Raw genomic sequence first — 14,946 nt, 5'->3', positions numbered from 1 at the left:
CTCCTCAGTTTTCCGCCATGTAAACAATCTCCCCCAATTTCCACTCACTGCTGTGACAGGGCTTAGTGACACCCCGTGTTGGTGTCACCCTCTGCACGAGCGAGCTCCCAACATTTGCCAAGTGTGCAACTGGTACCACGTTTATGGAAAGCATTTGAAAATATCCTGTGAAAATCTTCTGACTGAAATTCTCCTCTTAGTAATTTTTCTAAGAGACCAATTTATCCATGACAAGATTTTTAACATTCTGTCCACCGGGCTCCAGTGCCCGTCACGGAGCAGGTGCGCAGCTTGAGGGGCAGACAGAGGATTCACGCTCGTCTGGCTGCAGACTTGCTGTTCCTACCACTACACCGCGCCGCCCCCGAGGCGTCGTTCGAGGACGAAGGGGGATTGTGCATGGCCGCACTGCGTGAGACGGTGAAGGGGAGACAACCCACGTGTCCTTTCCATAAGGGCCCAGAAAATATGCTATCACTACTCAGCTCGGAACACTATTTATAATAAAGTATCGGACACATCAGCTAGACAGCACTCTATCCTTTCTTCCTCTTTGCCTTTTAACTGGAAACAAAGCCAGGGAGGGGGGAGAGCGATGGCACACTGACCGTGTAAGCAATCGTCCCCAAACACCTCACCAAAGGCCCTCCTGTGTCACACCCCGAGAGGCCGGAAGGCACAGATGGGGACAAAGACCTCTGCTTTCTAACTTCAACCATGTAACTTTGTCGGCCGTGTCTCGACCCCACTCTTCTCAAGCGCGAAGGGAAGGGCTTGGATCTGAGGGACTCTCAGGTCCTGGATCTGGGTCTGCTCTCCCCCCGCCACGGCACGGGCGTGCTGAGCGGCCACCTCCGGCGCACGCTCAGGTCAGGACAAGACGGAGCCCGCCGGCAGAGAGCACGACTGAACAAATGAACGGGGCTACGTAGGAGCCACAGATCTGTTCTCAAGCCCGGGCTCCATCAGTGACTGGATTCCCAAGGTCAGCACCTTCTGCTCCACCTACAATGAAAACCCTCCTTATTTTGGCAAATAAAACATTTGTCGTGTGTTGAGTCTCCCAGAATAAGACCAAGTGAAGGGTTCACCTGAAGGCCAAAACCTCTTCGCTGAGAACTAATTTTTTTTTTTAAGATTTTATTTATTTATTTGACAGAGAGAGACACAGCGAGAGAAGGAACACAAGCAGGGGGAGCGGGAGAGGGAGAAGCAGGCTTCCCACAGAGCAGGGAGCCCCATGTGGGGCTCGATCCCAGGACCCTGGGATCATGACCTGAGCCGAAGGCAGTCACTTAACTGACTGAGCCACCCAGGCGCCCCTGAGAACTAATTTCTAACACAAGACACTCAAGCTACGATCTGAGCCCCCCTCCAGTTGGAATAAAGCAAAGCCAGACACTCCGGAGCCTCGGGAAACACAGCTACCAGAGCTGACGAGATAGAACCTCACGTCGAAGGCAAAAATGTGCTTCAATTTCCAGTGGAGTGTCTTCTAACACTGCGTATTATTTGAGTTATAAAATGGAAAAGAAGGTGCTTCTTACCTGATGCCCACACATAAGACTCTGAGAGGCCATCATGATGGCTTTCATGCCTGAGGCACAAACTTTGTTTACAGTGGTGCACGGAGTAGAAACAGGTAGGCCTAAAACCAATACAAACAATACGAACAAGTCCTACTTTTAAAAAGCGAAGATACCCTTCAAACACACCTGTAGAATTTAAATTCATACAACAGGGCACGTGCAACCTCTAACCTGCAACAGCATCACTCCTGCCATTCGAGTATGCATTTAACATTGTATTTAGGCTGAAACGGCCTCCACTCTGCTCTACCAAACATGTGAAGTATAAAAGCAAACATGGATTCCTAGTACCTGCGCCCAAGGCTGCTTGCCTTGCTGGGGCTTGTCCTTCACCCCCTTGCAGAACGTTCCCCATGTACACCTCCTTCACTTCTTCTTTTGGAATCCCTGTTTTTATAAAAACAAAACAAGCATTTCCATATTTTAGTCCATTTAAATAAAATTAGCTGTTACCTACTAAGGTACATGATATTATACAGCAGGAACTGTTTCTTCTTGTCAGCTCTGAGTTTCATCCTAAATGTAGTCCCAGGATTTCTTTACAAGGGAATTTAGAAAGGCAGGCATTGAGCGTTTCTAAGTGTTATGTATACAGTAAGTGCAAAATAAGTATTTGCTCCACTGAATCACTGCCCCCCTCTATACAAAAAGCAAAGCAACCGGGTCACCTGGCTGGCTCAGTCGGCAGAGCCCCTTCAAGCCCCACATGGGGCACAGAGCTTACTTCAAGAAACAAAAACAAAAACCCCAGAAAAGCCAAGTAGCAACCGACCTGCCTTTTCGATGGCTCCCTGAATTGCAGTGGATCCGAGCTTAGCGGCCGGTAGGGAGGAAAGGCTGCCTAGAAAGGATCCAATGGGCGTTCTTGCAGCACTCACTATGACCACTTCCTGGCGAGACAGAAGGTGCAAAAATGAGTCTATGTAAATGCTTGATCCAAACCTTCTGTCATGAAAGAAACGGAATTCAGAGATGCACAGTCCTCCCCCAGTCTCAGTCCCCCAGCATGCTCCGCGGGGAAGACGCTGCAGACACTGCTGCGCCCTGGGCTGCCGGCTCCACTCTGCTCCACCCGCCTCCACCCTGCACACCCTGCCCCACCCACCTCACCCTGCACACCCTGCCTGCACGCCCAGCTCCACCCTGCACACGCTGCACACCCTGCTCCACCCACCTCCACCCTGCACGCCCTGCACACCTTGCAAGCCCTGCACACCCAGCTCCACCCTGCACACCCTGCTCCACACTGCACGCCCTGCTCCACCATGCACATGCTGCTCCACCCTGCACACCCTGCTCCACCCTGCACGCCCTGCTCCACCCTGCAACGCCCTGCTCCACCCTGCACGCCCTGCAAGCCCTGCACGCCCTGCACACCCTGCTCCACTCTGCACACCCTGCTCCACCCTGCACACCCTGCTCCACCCTGCATGCCCTGCACACCCTGCTCCGCCGTGCACGCCCTGCTCCACCCTGCACACCCTGCTCCACCCTGCATGCCCTGCACACCCTGCTCCGCCGTGCACGCCCTGCTCCACCCTGCATGCCCTCCTCCACCCCACACACCCCGCACACCCTGCACGCCCTGCTCCACCCCGCACACCCTGCACACCCTGCTCTACCCTGCACGCCCTGCACACCCTGCTCCACCCCGCACGCCCTGCACACCCATTAGGCTCCATTGAGAGATACGCAGCAGGAGCTCGGCAAACAGCACACTGTAACCACATACTGTCATGAGAGCTGCGTGAATGGGGCCTCTCGGGGTATCTCCGGGGACGGGACTCACCCTATGATGAGGACGATGCAAGATGACAAAATGCATCCATGACAAGATGAAGGGAGTTAACGACAGGTGCTTTGGGTTACTACTGACTTTCTGAGCAGGCCAGGAGGCTCATCTCCTTCCAGACCAAGGCTGACACAGCCAAGTGGAACCGCGGTAAGGGGGACCATTTTATTATCTAAGACACAGACTTTTTTTTTTTTTTTTTTTAAAGATTGGGGATGCCTGGGTGGCTCAGTTGGTTGAGCGTCTGTCTTCGGCTCAGGTCATGATCCCAGGGTCCTGGGATCGAGCCCCGCATCGGGCTCCCTGCTCAGCGGGAAGCCTGCTTCTCCCTCTCCCACTCCCCCTGCTTGTGTTCCCTCTCTCGCTGTCTCTGTCAAATAAATAAATAAAATCTTAAAAAAAAATTGTATTTATTTATTTATTTGAGAGAGAGCACACAAGTGGGCACAGGGACAGAGGAGAGAAGCAGACTCCCCACTGAGCAGGGAGCCTGATGTGGGGCTCAATCCCATCCTGACCTGAGCTGAAGGCAGATGCTTAACCGACTGAGCCACCCAGGTGCCCCTAGACAGACTTATTTATGAATGACTATTTACTCAATAAAGATTAAAATAATCTAAATATCTGGATAGCAGTAAGACTAATCAGTTCACTGATGGTGCTTTATGATTTAAGATCTAACAGAAAACCTAAGACAAACCAAGTTTAAAATATGCATAAAGGAGGGGAGGGGGGTGGGGGGAGGGGTTAGCCCGGTGATGGGTGTTAAAGAGGGCACGTTCTGCGTGGCGCACTGGGTGTTATGCACAAACAATGAATCATGGAACACTATCAAAAACTAATGATGTACCGTATGGTGATTAACATAACAATAAAAAATTATTTTAAAAAAATAAGCATAAAGCGGGCGCCTGGGTGGCTCAGTGGGTTAAGCGTCTGCCTTCGGCTCAGGTCATGATCTCAGTGTCCTGGGATCGAGCCCCGCATCGGGCTCCCTGCTCTGCGGGAAGCCTGCTTCTCCCTCTCCCACTCCCCCTGCTTGTGTTCCCTCTCTTACTGTGTCTCTCCCTGTCAAATAAATAAATAAAATCTTTAAAAAATAATAATATAAAATAAGCATAGATCCTTCCCAGTTGTCCACAGGAGGCTGGAAACCAGAAGCTTAAATTTCACTTCTACTCCTCAGCGAAAATTTAAGAAGTGATCACTTTACCCTGTTTACTGCACAATCAAGAACCCTACCCAAAGGGCTTCCTCCCTGAAGGCAGTTCTGGGCTGGGAATCCAGACCTGCATGCGACATGGGGCTGTACCGCTTAACAAGGACTCCACAGAGTCATAACTTCCCAAATGATTCATAAGAACAGTAATATGAGATTGAAGAAAAAGGAGATAAAAGCTCTCTTAAACACTGTCAAACTCTTTTAACAATTCTCTTCTTACACTTCCCTTCCACATTCTCCTACTGAGCTCGGGGATAACAAGAGGACCGTTCCTCAGATTCTGACAGAAGGCTATTACTAAGTCGTCCAAGGGACCTGTCAGACACAGAGCGCCCCTCTGAAAGCACCACGTGATCAGATGACGGTCCTCCTGTCTCATCCCCAGCCCGGTTCTGTTCCTTTCTTCTAGGATCTTCCATGTATCCCTCAAAATACAATGCGGGTCCCTGAGAGTAAGGAGGTACACCACACAGTCTGAGAGGAAGGTTCTTCCACGGGAGAGACTAGGGAAGCAGTGGCAACTGAGCGGGGCCCTAGACTGTGAGCTCTTCACTGGGATCTGCCAATAATTAGCTATTCCTAACCCCTGCAGCATCCCAAGATGACCCCACATATATGCAAATACAAGAATATGCATTTTTATTGTCTATATTTCCTTTTAAATTCTTGAAATTTTAAAGCACAATTTAAATTTATACTTACATTCAAAGTGGGTTTTGATATGTAACCTCGCTCCATGTATCTTATTTCCTGTAATAAAAATATTTGTAAAGTTATAATGTGAAAAATTTTAATCCACATCATTTTATACTTCTCAGTGGTAGGGTTTCGATGAGTTCTTTCTGCTTCCTTATATTTTTATTTCCATGTTCTACACAGCATATATCATTTATAATCAGAAAACATTTCTACTTTATACTATACTTTTCTGATTAGCTGTTCATTGCAAATGTTTTAACTTCTGATACCTTTATAAACTTTAAATCTATAAGCCTTTAAGTATAAGCCTTGCATAAAATGCAGTTAAATCTTCTAAATTAATTTTTTTCTAAACTAATTTCAGAGTACCACACGAAAATGTCCTTATTGTTCAAAAAAATATTTTACTTCACTAAAACTTGCCATTTCCTTCCTCCACTTCTAACAAATGGATCTCATTTATTTGAAGCAAACATACCTCATACAAATATGGTCGTCTTACCAAATCAATTATTCTTTAAGAAAGAAATGAGTAAGTATCTTGCCCCTACATGTCCATTCTTTCCACACCACTCTTAGGAACAAATGCCAACAAGAACGAGTACAGAAAGTGCTAGTTACAGTTCAGAGACCCGACTGATCTGAAACTGGACAGTTTGCAGGGCAAAGAACAAGGAATAAATTTTTTTATCCTCTGAAGTCAGAAAGCATAATAAATATTCAAAAATGACAACTTATATTTATTTTTTTTAAAGATTTATTTATTTACGTGACAGAGAGAGAGACAGCGAGAGAGGGAACACAAGCAGGGGGGGGAGAGGGAGAAGCAGGCCTCCTGCTGAGCAGGGAGCCCGATGCGATGCGGGGCTCGATCCCAGGACCCCGGGATCATTACCTGAGCCGAAGGCAGACGCTTAACGACTGAGCCACCCAGGCGCCCCGACAACTTATATTTAGAACCTAACCTTGTTGATAGTTGTAAATGGCCAATTGTACCTCGGGGCAATAAACAAGCCTACAAACGTCTAAAAGCTAGCCTGACTTAATGCAAACAACCAATCGAAAGCTTTCAATTTATAACAGAGCACAGAAAGAAAAAGAAAGTAGATGTGACAAAGAGTGGTTATAAGCAGAGAGAGAACCACAATAACGCGTTCAGATGAGAACAGATACATGCAAACGGCAGCTTCGAGACAGAGTGTGTTACTAGGCTGTAGAACAGGATTTAAGAAAATCCTTTTTCCAATGTTAAGATGACAGAGTAAGTCACTTTTATGTAGAAAGTTCATACAAACAACTTTGCTATAAGAAATAACCTAATTTAATCTTGGCTTTATTCAAAACTATAATCATTACAGTATTCGGTGCAGCCCCTCTTCTGAAGGGATGGCTTCTCGGTCTTTGTGAGGAAGAGACGACAGACACGCCTCCCACTACCTGACCCCTCACTCGCTCAAGAACCACTGAGATCACTGACGTTACAGAAGGCTTCACTGGGAATCCGAGATTCGTAAAACATGGTCCCTACACTTGAGCAGCACTACAATCTTACAAAAGGAGAAATGTTAAAATTAGCCATACATACTCCACTGTCCAAAGATAGCTTGGTAAAAAGCCTAAGAGAGGCACAATAAACAAGCCATCCCAGGGTTCAGAGGAGGATTCCTTGGTGTTGTGCAGGGGTCTCCAAATACGGGGTGCCACCGAAATGCTTCAGGCAGGAGTCCCAAGTTGCGTACATTCATCATTCGCATACACCTGATGTAAACACAACAGAGGTCACCGACATGTTGTTACTCTCAAATTAACCTGTTGAGCAGACCTTGAAGAAAATTTATCTGCTTTCTCTATCTGTGCCTCGGGAAGCTGGGTCATTAAATTCGCAGGTTTGTGCTTTTTTTTTTTTTTTTTTAAGATTCATCTCGGAGAGAGAGGAGGGCGCACACGAGAACAGGGGGAGGGGCAGAGGGAGAGAGAGAATCGGAGCCGAGTGCAGAGCCTGATCTCACGACCCTGAGATCATGACCTGAGCCAAGAGTCGGACACTTAACCGACGGCGCCACCAGGAGCCCCAAGGTTTGTGCTTTCACTCTCCAGAGCCTCAGTGTACACTTTCGGACCAGCAGGCAACACCTGGGTCCGCCTGCGTCGTGGAAGGACTCCTTGCCATCAGCTGTGCAGAAACAAGGGCACCCTTCACAGATCAGCTAACGTGGGGTGTTGCTGAAGGATTCCAGCCTATTATCTGTGATCGAACTCTGAATTAAAAGTTCCAGCTTGTATTCCCAAATATCTGGAAACTACTACACTTTTAATGGAAACCCGATATACTTTGTGGGCTGTATCCAAAGCAGTGAATTTTTTTTAAAGTCCCCATTTGTGGCAAACATGCCAGGCACTGACTCTCCAGCCACACTCCTTTCTCATGAGGGTGCGGAAGGAGGAGCGCCAAGTACCTCCGACCCCCGCCCTCCCCGCACTGGCCAGAGCGGACGGGACCAGGCATGGGGTGGCCTGATGAGAGACTGGGTCCGCTGGGCGACAACAGGTGCTTGAATGGGGTGGCCCCAGGTGCTGGAGCTAGTCGGCACCACAGCCAACCTCTGCCGTGTCAAAGCAGAGGTGACAGCAAAGAGAGGAGCCATTAGCAAGCAGAGAAGCAAAGGACTAGAACACAGTTCTCAGGGCAAAGAAGGGGAAGAGCAGGACACACTACAAGAGACAAAAGGTGCCTTGGGCAGGAATCCGGGTCCCAGCGAGCGCAGCTCTACTTCCCAGCCCTGGGTGCCAAGCGCTTGCCTCCCGGGTCAAGATGCCCTTTGCCCGGTGCGAGTCTGGAATGGGACGTGCCGCCCGGCAATCTGAGCGGCCTCTCCCGCGTGAGGCGGCTGGCTCCAAAGGAAACTTCCCTGGCCCCTCCGTTTGGCCCCCATGCCCCATCTTCAGGTCTTCCCCCCCATTTGCCCCCGTGCTCCCAGATCATTCCACAAGCACACACAGGCCCTCCTTCCTACCACCCGAACACCACAGGTCAGCTCCCCTGAACCCACATTCTCCCTGAGCCGGCACCGGGACACGAGTTCTCCACCCAGTGACTTGGAGCTTGTTTCCCCGTGCTCACCTCCCATTCGCCGTTCAGCCGCCTCCCCCCCCCACCCCCCCAGGCTGTCCACACGAGCGCCGGCGCTGCGCAAGGCCCCCCACGAGCACAGCCCTGCCAGCAGCGCCCGGGAGCCGGGCTGGCCTCCTCCGCGGGGCATCCGGGGGACCCCCACCCGAGCCACTCATTGCTGGGCGTCCACGCTCGCAAGGTCTGAGTTTCCCTCCCAGCCAGCTAGGCCCCCTCCTCCTCCCCTGCCCACCCTGTCTCGGGGCTGGAGCGCCCCCCGCCCCGTCCCCCACCCCCGCCAGCTTCCCCGGCTCCTGAACCGGCATCTCCATCCTCTGCAGCCCTGACCTTCCACTGACCTCCAGGCTCACAGTCCCAGGGCCCAGGAACAGCTTCCATCTAACATCCCAATCACCACGCCCGATTCCCACCCAGGAAACCAGCTTCTTCCCATTACAACCCCCTCAGAGCATCGCACTACCATGTATCTACCCGGTGCTCGAGCCCAGATCCTGGCCCTCGTCCTTCGTCCTGCCCTAAAACCCAGGTACTCCACCCCGGACGCTGCCAACTCCGTGTCCAAAACATAGCTCACTTCTTCCACGGGCTTCGTCTCCACCGCGGCCCCTGGGTGCCCTCGTCTCTCTCGCTAGCGGCACAGGCACCTGACTCACGGCCGGTCACCCCGGACTTTCCCGCCCACCGTCCAGCCGGTTTTAAACACATCCCTCAGATCTCATCGCTGCCCTGATTAATCCTTCCACGGCTTTCGGTCGCTCCTGGAATGACATCCAAACCCTGCCGGTCATTCTGCAGCGACCCAGCTCCTCGGCTCTTCCCAGGCTCACATCACTCTTGCTCCACGCCAGCCGCACCAGCCGGGTACCGTGAGTGACAGCCCAGGCCCTGCTCCCCACACGGCCCATTCGTACTCCGACGTCCCAGCATGGACGACACCTTCCCACAGTGCCCCTCCCCGACCACCCCAGGAAAGTCGGCCTCGCCTGCCGACAGTGTCACTGGTAGGCAGGGGAGGAACACAACCAGCACAGTGTGATCTGCGTCCCGGGGCCACGCAGCCGCACTGTGGCCCTGGAAACCTCGGCCACCAGAGCCAGGCGGCTTTCGTGCCCCTCGGTGACCTGTCTCCACACTATGCTGCGAGTTCCAAAAAGAGAAAGGTAATCATTTACCGTCTGTCTCCCCCTGACAGCCGTAGACACTAAGCAAATATTTTAACAAAATCTGAAGCTTCCCAGCAAGTGTGAGAAATAACATTGCGGGCAGGTAAGTACGTTCGGAAGCCAGTGACACGGCTAGTGAGCTGGGGGTGCGGGCCTACCCTACGTGGGGGCTCATGGGGAGGCCACTGGAGCGGAGAAGTGGGTCTTAGAGAGCAGCCTTGGGAAGAACTAGGAAAGGAGCACCAGGCCCAGGGAAGGACGAGAACCACGAACACCCTTGGCACGAGGGACAGGTCGTGGAGGAGCACCGCAGGGCCTGGCAAGGGCTCCGGGGTGGAGGGCACAGATCCGGGCTATTTGTCACAGGTGCAACCAGCACAGTGAGGTCACACAACTTGCCCCGAGTCACACAGCCAGTAAGGGGAGAGCTGGTATTTCAAATCTAAGCGGTCTGACTCTATTTATAGATACATGTATATGTATATATACTTAGATATGTACATTCATAGGTACAATAGATACAATGTGTATTATTCATGAGTTTATTTTAAAAGTAATAATAAAATTTAGGAAGCTGAGGCAAGTACTTTCCAAAGTACTGCATTATCTCTCAGGAACTAATGATGTGCTTATGATATACTTCATTGATCAAGTGTGTCAACAGGAGCACTAATGTCTCTTTATTCCATCGTAGAAACAGGTAGAACCACAGGAGACAGGTAAATTCACAGGGAACATCTACATGCCCAAATAACTATAAAAATGAGCCAAGTGAGTTAGAAATTGAGCCATAATCAACAAAATATTTTGAGAAAACTGATTAAACCATCTTTGGAGCTTTTGAACTTCTTAGTATAGAGAGCTTAGCAGTTAGTATTTAAAATACCTTGTGTTTATGCATTTTATTGTCTGTGTAAGGAAAGCAAAATTCCCTTAAACTGTAATCTGTATTGCAAATCTGTATTTTTTTAAGATTTTTTTTTTTTTTTTTGAGAAAGGGAGAGCTGGGGGGTCGGGGAAGGGAGGGAGGGGAATGGCAGAGAGCGAATCCCAAGCAGGCTACACACCCAGCGAGAAGCCAACATGGGGCTTGATCCCACAACCCATGAGATCATGACCTGAGCCAAAACCAAGAGTCAGATGCTTAACTGACTGAGCCACCCAGGAGCCCCATCAAATCTGTATTTCTTAAGGTCTTTATAAAGCTCCCCAAGTATTAAAGAGTTTTGCTAATTTCAATCAACAATTTTCATTTTAGGTATTTCATTTATATAATTCCCTTGTTAAAATTTTACATAACCCCGGGGCGCCGGGGTGGCTCCGTCGTTAAGCATCTGTCTTCGAGTCCCCCACTGGGCTCCCTGCCTCTCCCTCTCCCACTCCCTCTGCTTGTGTTCCCTCTCTCGCTGTGTCTCTCTCTGTCAAATAAATAAAATCTTAAAAAAAAAAATCTTACATAACCCCTTTGTTGTATTAAATTTTTACAGCACTGAGTGCTGTTAGGGGTTGAATTGTGCCTCCCAACCCCACCAAAAAAAAAAAGGTAAGTCCTAACCCTCAGTACCTTAGGAGGTGACTTTATTTATAAATGTGGTCTCTTTAGAATTAATCAAGTCAAAATGAGGTCATTAGGGTGGCCCTAATCCAGTATGACTGATGTCTTCATAAAAAGGGAAAATCTTAATGCAGAGAAAGACAAGCCCAGAAGACGAAGAGAAGATGGAGGGGGGAGATTGCCTTGTGCAGACGGAGGGTAGGAATGACAGATCTACAAACCAAGGGCTTCCAAAGATTGCCAGCAAACTACCAGAAACAAGGACGAGGCAAGGGGGTAATTTCCCTACAGGATTTAGAGGGAGAAGGGTCTTGCCAACACCACAATCTCTGATTTCCTGGCCTCCAGGACTGTTTCTGTGGTTGTAAGCTACCCAATTGGTGGTATTTTGTTACAGCAGCCCAAGGAAGTAATATACCCTCCTTGTTGAAAATCTCACTTACTTGGCTTTCAGATGACACTACATTCCCCTGCTTTTCTTCCATGACACTATTCTCTCTTCACTTACCTCGGCAGGTTCCTGCTTGTCTAGCCTGTCCTGAAACACCATGTCTCCCAAAGGCCCCATGCTAAGCCCTCTCCGCTTCTCCCTCTACACCTGCTTTCGTTGAGCTCAGCAATGCCCATGGATGCCACTGTCATCAGCAGCTGGTGATTCCCAAATCTCAATTTCCTCCAGTTCTCTTAGTCATCAAACCGGCAATTCCAAACTCAAGTCCAAAATGCAATTCATCACTTTCTACCGTCACATCTGTTCCTCTGAAAACCACTACTGTCCACCTCAATGGCAGGCCAAGACCCCCAAATTATACCCAACTCCTTCTCACTAAGCTCCTCTTTGCCCATCAGTCATTCAGGTCAAAAGATTCTACCTCCAGGCTCTCTCTCGCATCTATCCACCTCTGCCTACTTTTACTACCACTTCAGATTGCTATCAATACTTGCCGCCTTGCCAGAGTACTCTGTTCTTCTGTCCTGTAAAAGAGGAAAGGCTCAAGGACTGAGGTGCAAAAATCCACAGGGTGAAAGGGAATAATGGGAAGGGAGTAAAAACAGTGAGATTTCAACCAGGATCCCATCAGGATTCAACCAGGAAAATAAAAACCATTCTATCTGAAACATAATTTAATGCAGAGATTAAACATACAGGTGATAGAAAAGCTAAGAACAACAGGAAGCAGGGTGGTAGAGATTAGCAACAGGAAGGCATTAGCACACATAGGCTGTTGGGACAAAGGGAAGCAGCAAGGTTACCAAAGCCAAGGGGTCAGGGTCACCTTGCAAAAGCAAGAACCAAAGGAGCCACAGACATTCTCAGAAATACCACCTAAGGGTAGACAGAAAAAAATTATCCTGGCTTCTCCCTTGCTATCTTCCAGTCTCCTACCAGTGTCTGAACCCAGCCAGAAGCCAGCTGACAGACACTGTGATTTTTGCACCTGCAACAGTCAGCCCCCTACAGAGGAGAGGAGGGAAAGGAAGTGGGAGCAAACAGGCTGAGGACGGGCACAATGCAAGAAAAAATTTTTTAATATTTTTTACTTATTTATTTGACAGAGAGAGACACAGCAAAAGTGGGAACACAAGCAGGGGGAGTGGGAGAGGGAGAAGCAGGCTTCCCGCTGAGCAGAGAGCCCGATGCGGGGCTTGATCCCAGGACCCTGGGATCATGACCTGAGCCGAAGGCAGATGCTTAATGACTGCGCCACCCGGGCGCCCCAGAAATTTTTTTAAAGTCTGAGTATTAATCAATAATTTGGGGTCAAAACAGCAAAACAGAGGAGTTTGGAGGAGTATCAAATGCAGTATAAGATCAAAAGGATGAAACACACACACACACACACACACACACACACACACACACAAAAGCACTGGTATTCTTCAAATGAGGGGCACAGAAATCTAACACCAGAGGCTTAAAGAGAAAGGGATTTAAAAAAAAAAAAAAAAAAGGTGGTTACAGCTGGAAAGGCAACAAGCCCCGATAATTAGTCCATTACTTTCCTGACCATAACGGAGACTTTGTTATTTGAAGGCAAACCTCAAAGAGCCAGTGCAATGGGTGAAGGTTGAGTTCCATTCAACAAACTGGCACAACAGGATTTTTCCAGTAAATGACCACTTATTTCAAATAACTACCAATACTGATTCCTAGAATTCAATAAAATGAGCACCATTAAGTCATAAGCTGGAAAACCTACAGCTACATTCTTCTCATCAGCAACATGCGCTTGACAGTAAGTTCTTTTTTTTTTTAACATTTTTATTTATTTATTTGACAGAGAGAGACACAGCGAGAGAGGGAACACAAGCAGGGGGAGTGGGAGAGGGAGAAGCAGGCTTCCCGCTGAGCAGAGAGCCCGATGCGGGGCTTGATCCCAGGACCCTGGGACCATGACCTGAGCCGAAGGCAGACGCTCAATGACTGAGCCACCCAGGCGCCCCCGACAGTAAGTTCTTAATTAAACTATAAATTAAGAGGGTTTCTGCATTCGTTTGGTTTTTTTAGAGGACCTAGCTCACCTAATTCACCTGGTCAACCTACTTATACTTTCCTGACTTCCCAAATCATTCCATTTAAGAACGAATATGCTGGTACATTTCCCAGCTCCCCTCTGCCGCTAGGTTAGAGGGGAAAAGAAAGGAAAAAAGAACTCCTCTTTCGTGGAAACCCACTCCTCCTGACTTTCCTATTAGCTCAGTCACCCAGGATTATTTCGACTCTTCCTTCTCCTCTTGGCTCCTCACACCCACTCCCTATTTGTCAAGCTCTACATTTATGCTCTCACAAATCTCTTGCATAATGCTGCTGCCTCTCCTCCTCTGACCAGCATGCAGCTCAAGTTACTTCACGCCAAAATAATGTTTTTTCCCTCCCGCACCTCAATCTTCCCTGACCTCTGGCTAGGACAAAACCCCAAACGTCAACGGTCTCCACTGACTTGGGTCAAATTTCAACTCTTACAACATGGGCGGACTTCAAAGTGTCCAACGGGAACCAACTGGCAAAATCACGCTTCACCACCCACACCCTGAAGTTCTCTGCTCCTCGCCAGGTTTTGCCCGGCCGCAAATCTAAGACGCAGGCTCCCTTGCTTTGGCACACTCTTGGAAAGACACTCTCCCTTCCAAGGCCTGGGCTCCCGCGCTCCCGAAACACAACAAGCGGGAGCGAGGCGCGCCCCTGGACGCCCTCAGTGCGTGACACCAAGTACCACCTATCCCTTGCGCACGGAGGAGCCACTAATTTTCCCCGGTCACTGTCAGGCCGCATCAGACCGGGGGCATCTTCCCCTCCTCCCTTAGGGCCTCACGCCTGCAGGCCCAGGGATGCTCTAGTGCAGGAACACAAGCACGTTGTAAAGAAAATCCCGGAGAAGGCGTATGGCCCCGGCTGCCCGTCAGGCAGGACCAGGGCTGGGCCCTTCCGGCTGCGGAGATCCGCGCCCCGTGCAACCCACGCGCAAGTGAGCCGCAGGCGGCGGCGGAGGCCCCGCAAACGCCAGGGACACACCGGGGCCAGGTACGGCGCGCGTGCGCGTGCGCGGCGCAGATGTGCCTCCCCGGAGCAGGCCCGGAGGCCGACAGCCCGGGCGCCGGGCGCCGCGCGCCGCGAGCGGGGCCCTCCCAGGCAGGGGGGCCGGCACGCCGCGGCCCGGGTCCCAGCCGCCCTCACCTGCAGCGGCCTCTGGAGCAGGGGGCCGCGCGCGCGCACGCTACCGCGCAGAAGGGCCAGCAGCACAGCCATGACTTCCGGGCGCCTAGACAGACTTGGCAGGCCGAGACGACAGACGCG

The 14,946-nt window shown here is 50.1% G+C and overlaps 1 protein-coding gene across 1 annotated transcript in view; it reads right to left on the bottom strand.

Moving 5' to 3' along the window:
* The window catches only part of ACAT1 (acetyl-CoA acetyltransferase 1), a 23,030-nt gene extending 8,084 nt beyond the window's left edge, over positions 1-14,946 (bottom strand). Inside the window, exons 1-5 of the mRNA XM_027579355.2 lie at positions 14,827-14,946; positions 5,306-5,353; positions 2,362-2,479; positions 1,881-1,976; positions 1,548-1,648 (exon numbers count right to left, since the gene is read on the bottom strand). Coding sequence (XP_027435156.1) covers positions 1,548-1,648; positions 1,881-1,976; positions 2,362-2,479; positions 5,306-5,353; positions 14,827-14,898 — 435 coding nt within the window. The 5' untranslated portion in view covers positions 14,899-14,946. The remainder of the gene's footprint in view (positions 1-1,547; positions 1,649-1,880; positions 1,977-2,361; positions 2,480-5,305; positions 5,354-14,826) is intronic.

This window comes from Zalophus californianus, chromosome 11 (genome assembly GCF_009762305.2).
Source record: "Zalophus californianus isolate mZalCal1 chromosome 11, mZalCal1.pri.v2, whole genome shotgun sequence".
NCBI classification, from domain to species: domain Eukaryota; kingdom Metazoa; phylum Chordata; class Mammalia; order Carnivora; family Otariidae; genus Zalophus; species Zalophus californianus.
Note: the sequence above shows the minus strand (reverse complement) of the source record. Positions and strands in the feature narration are given on the sequence as shown.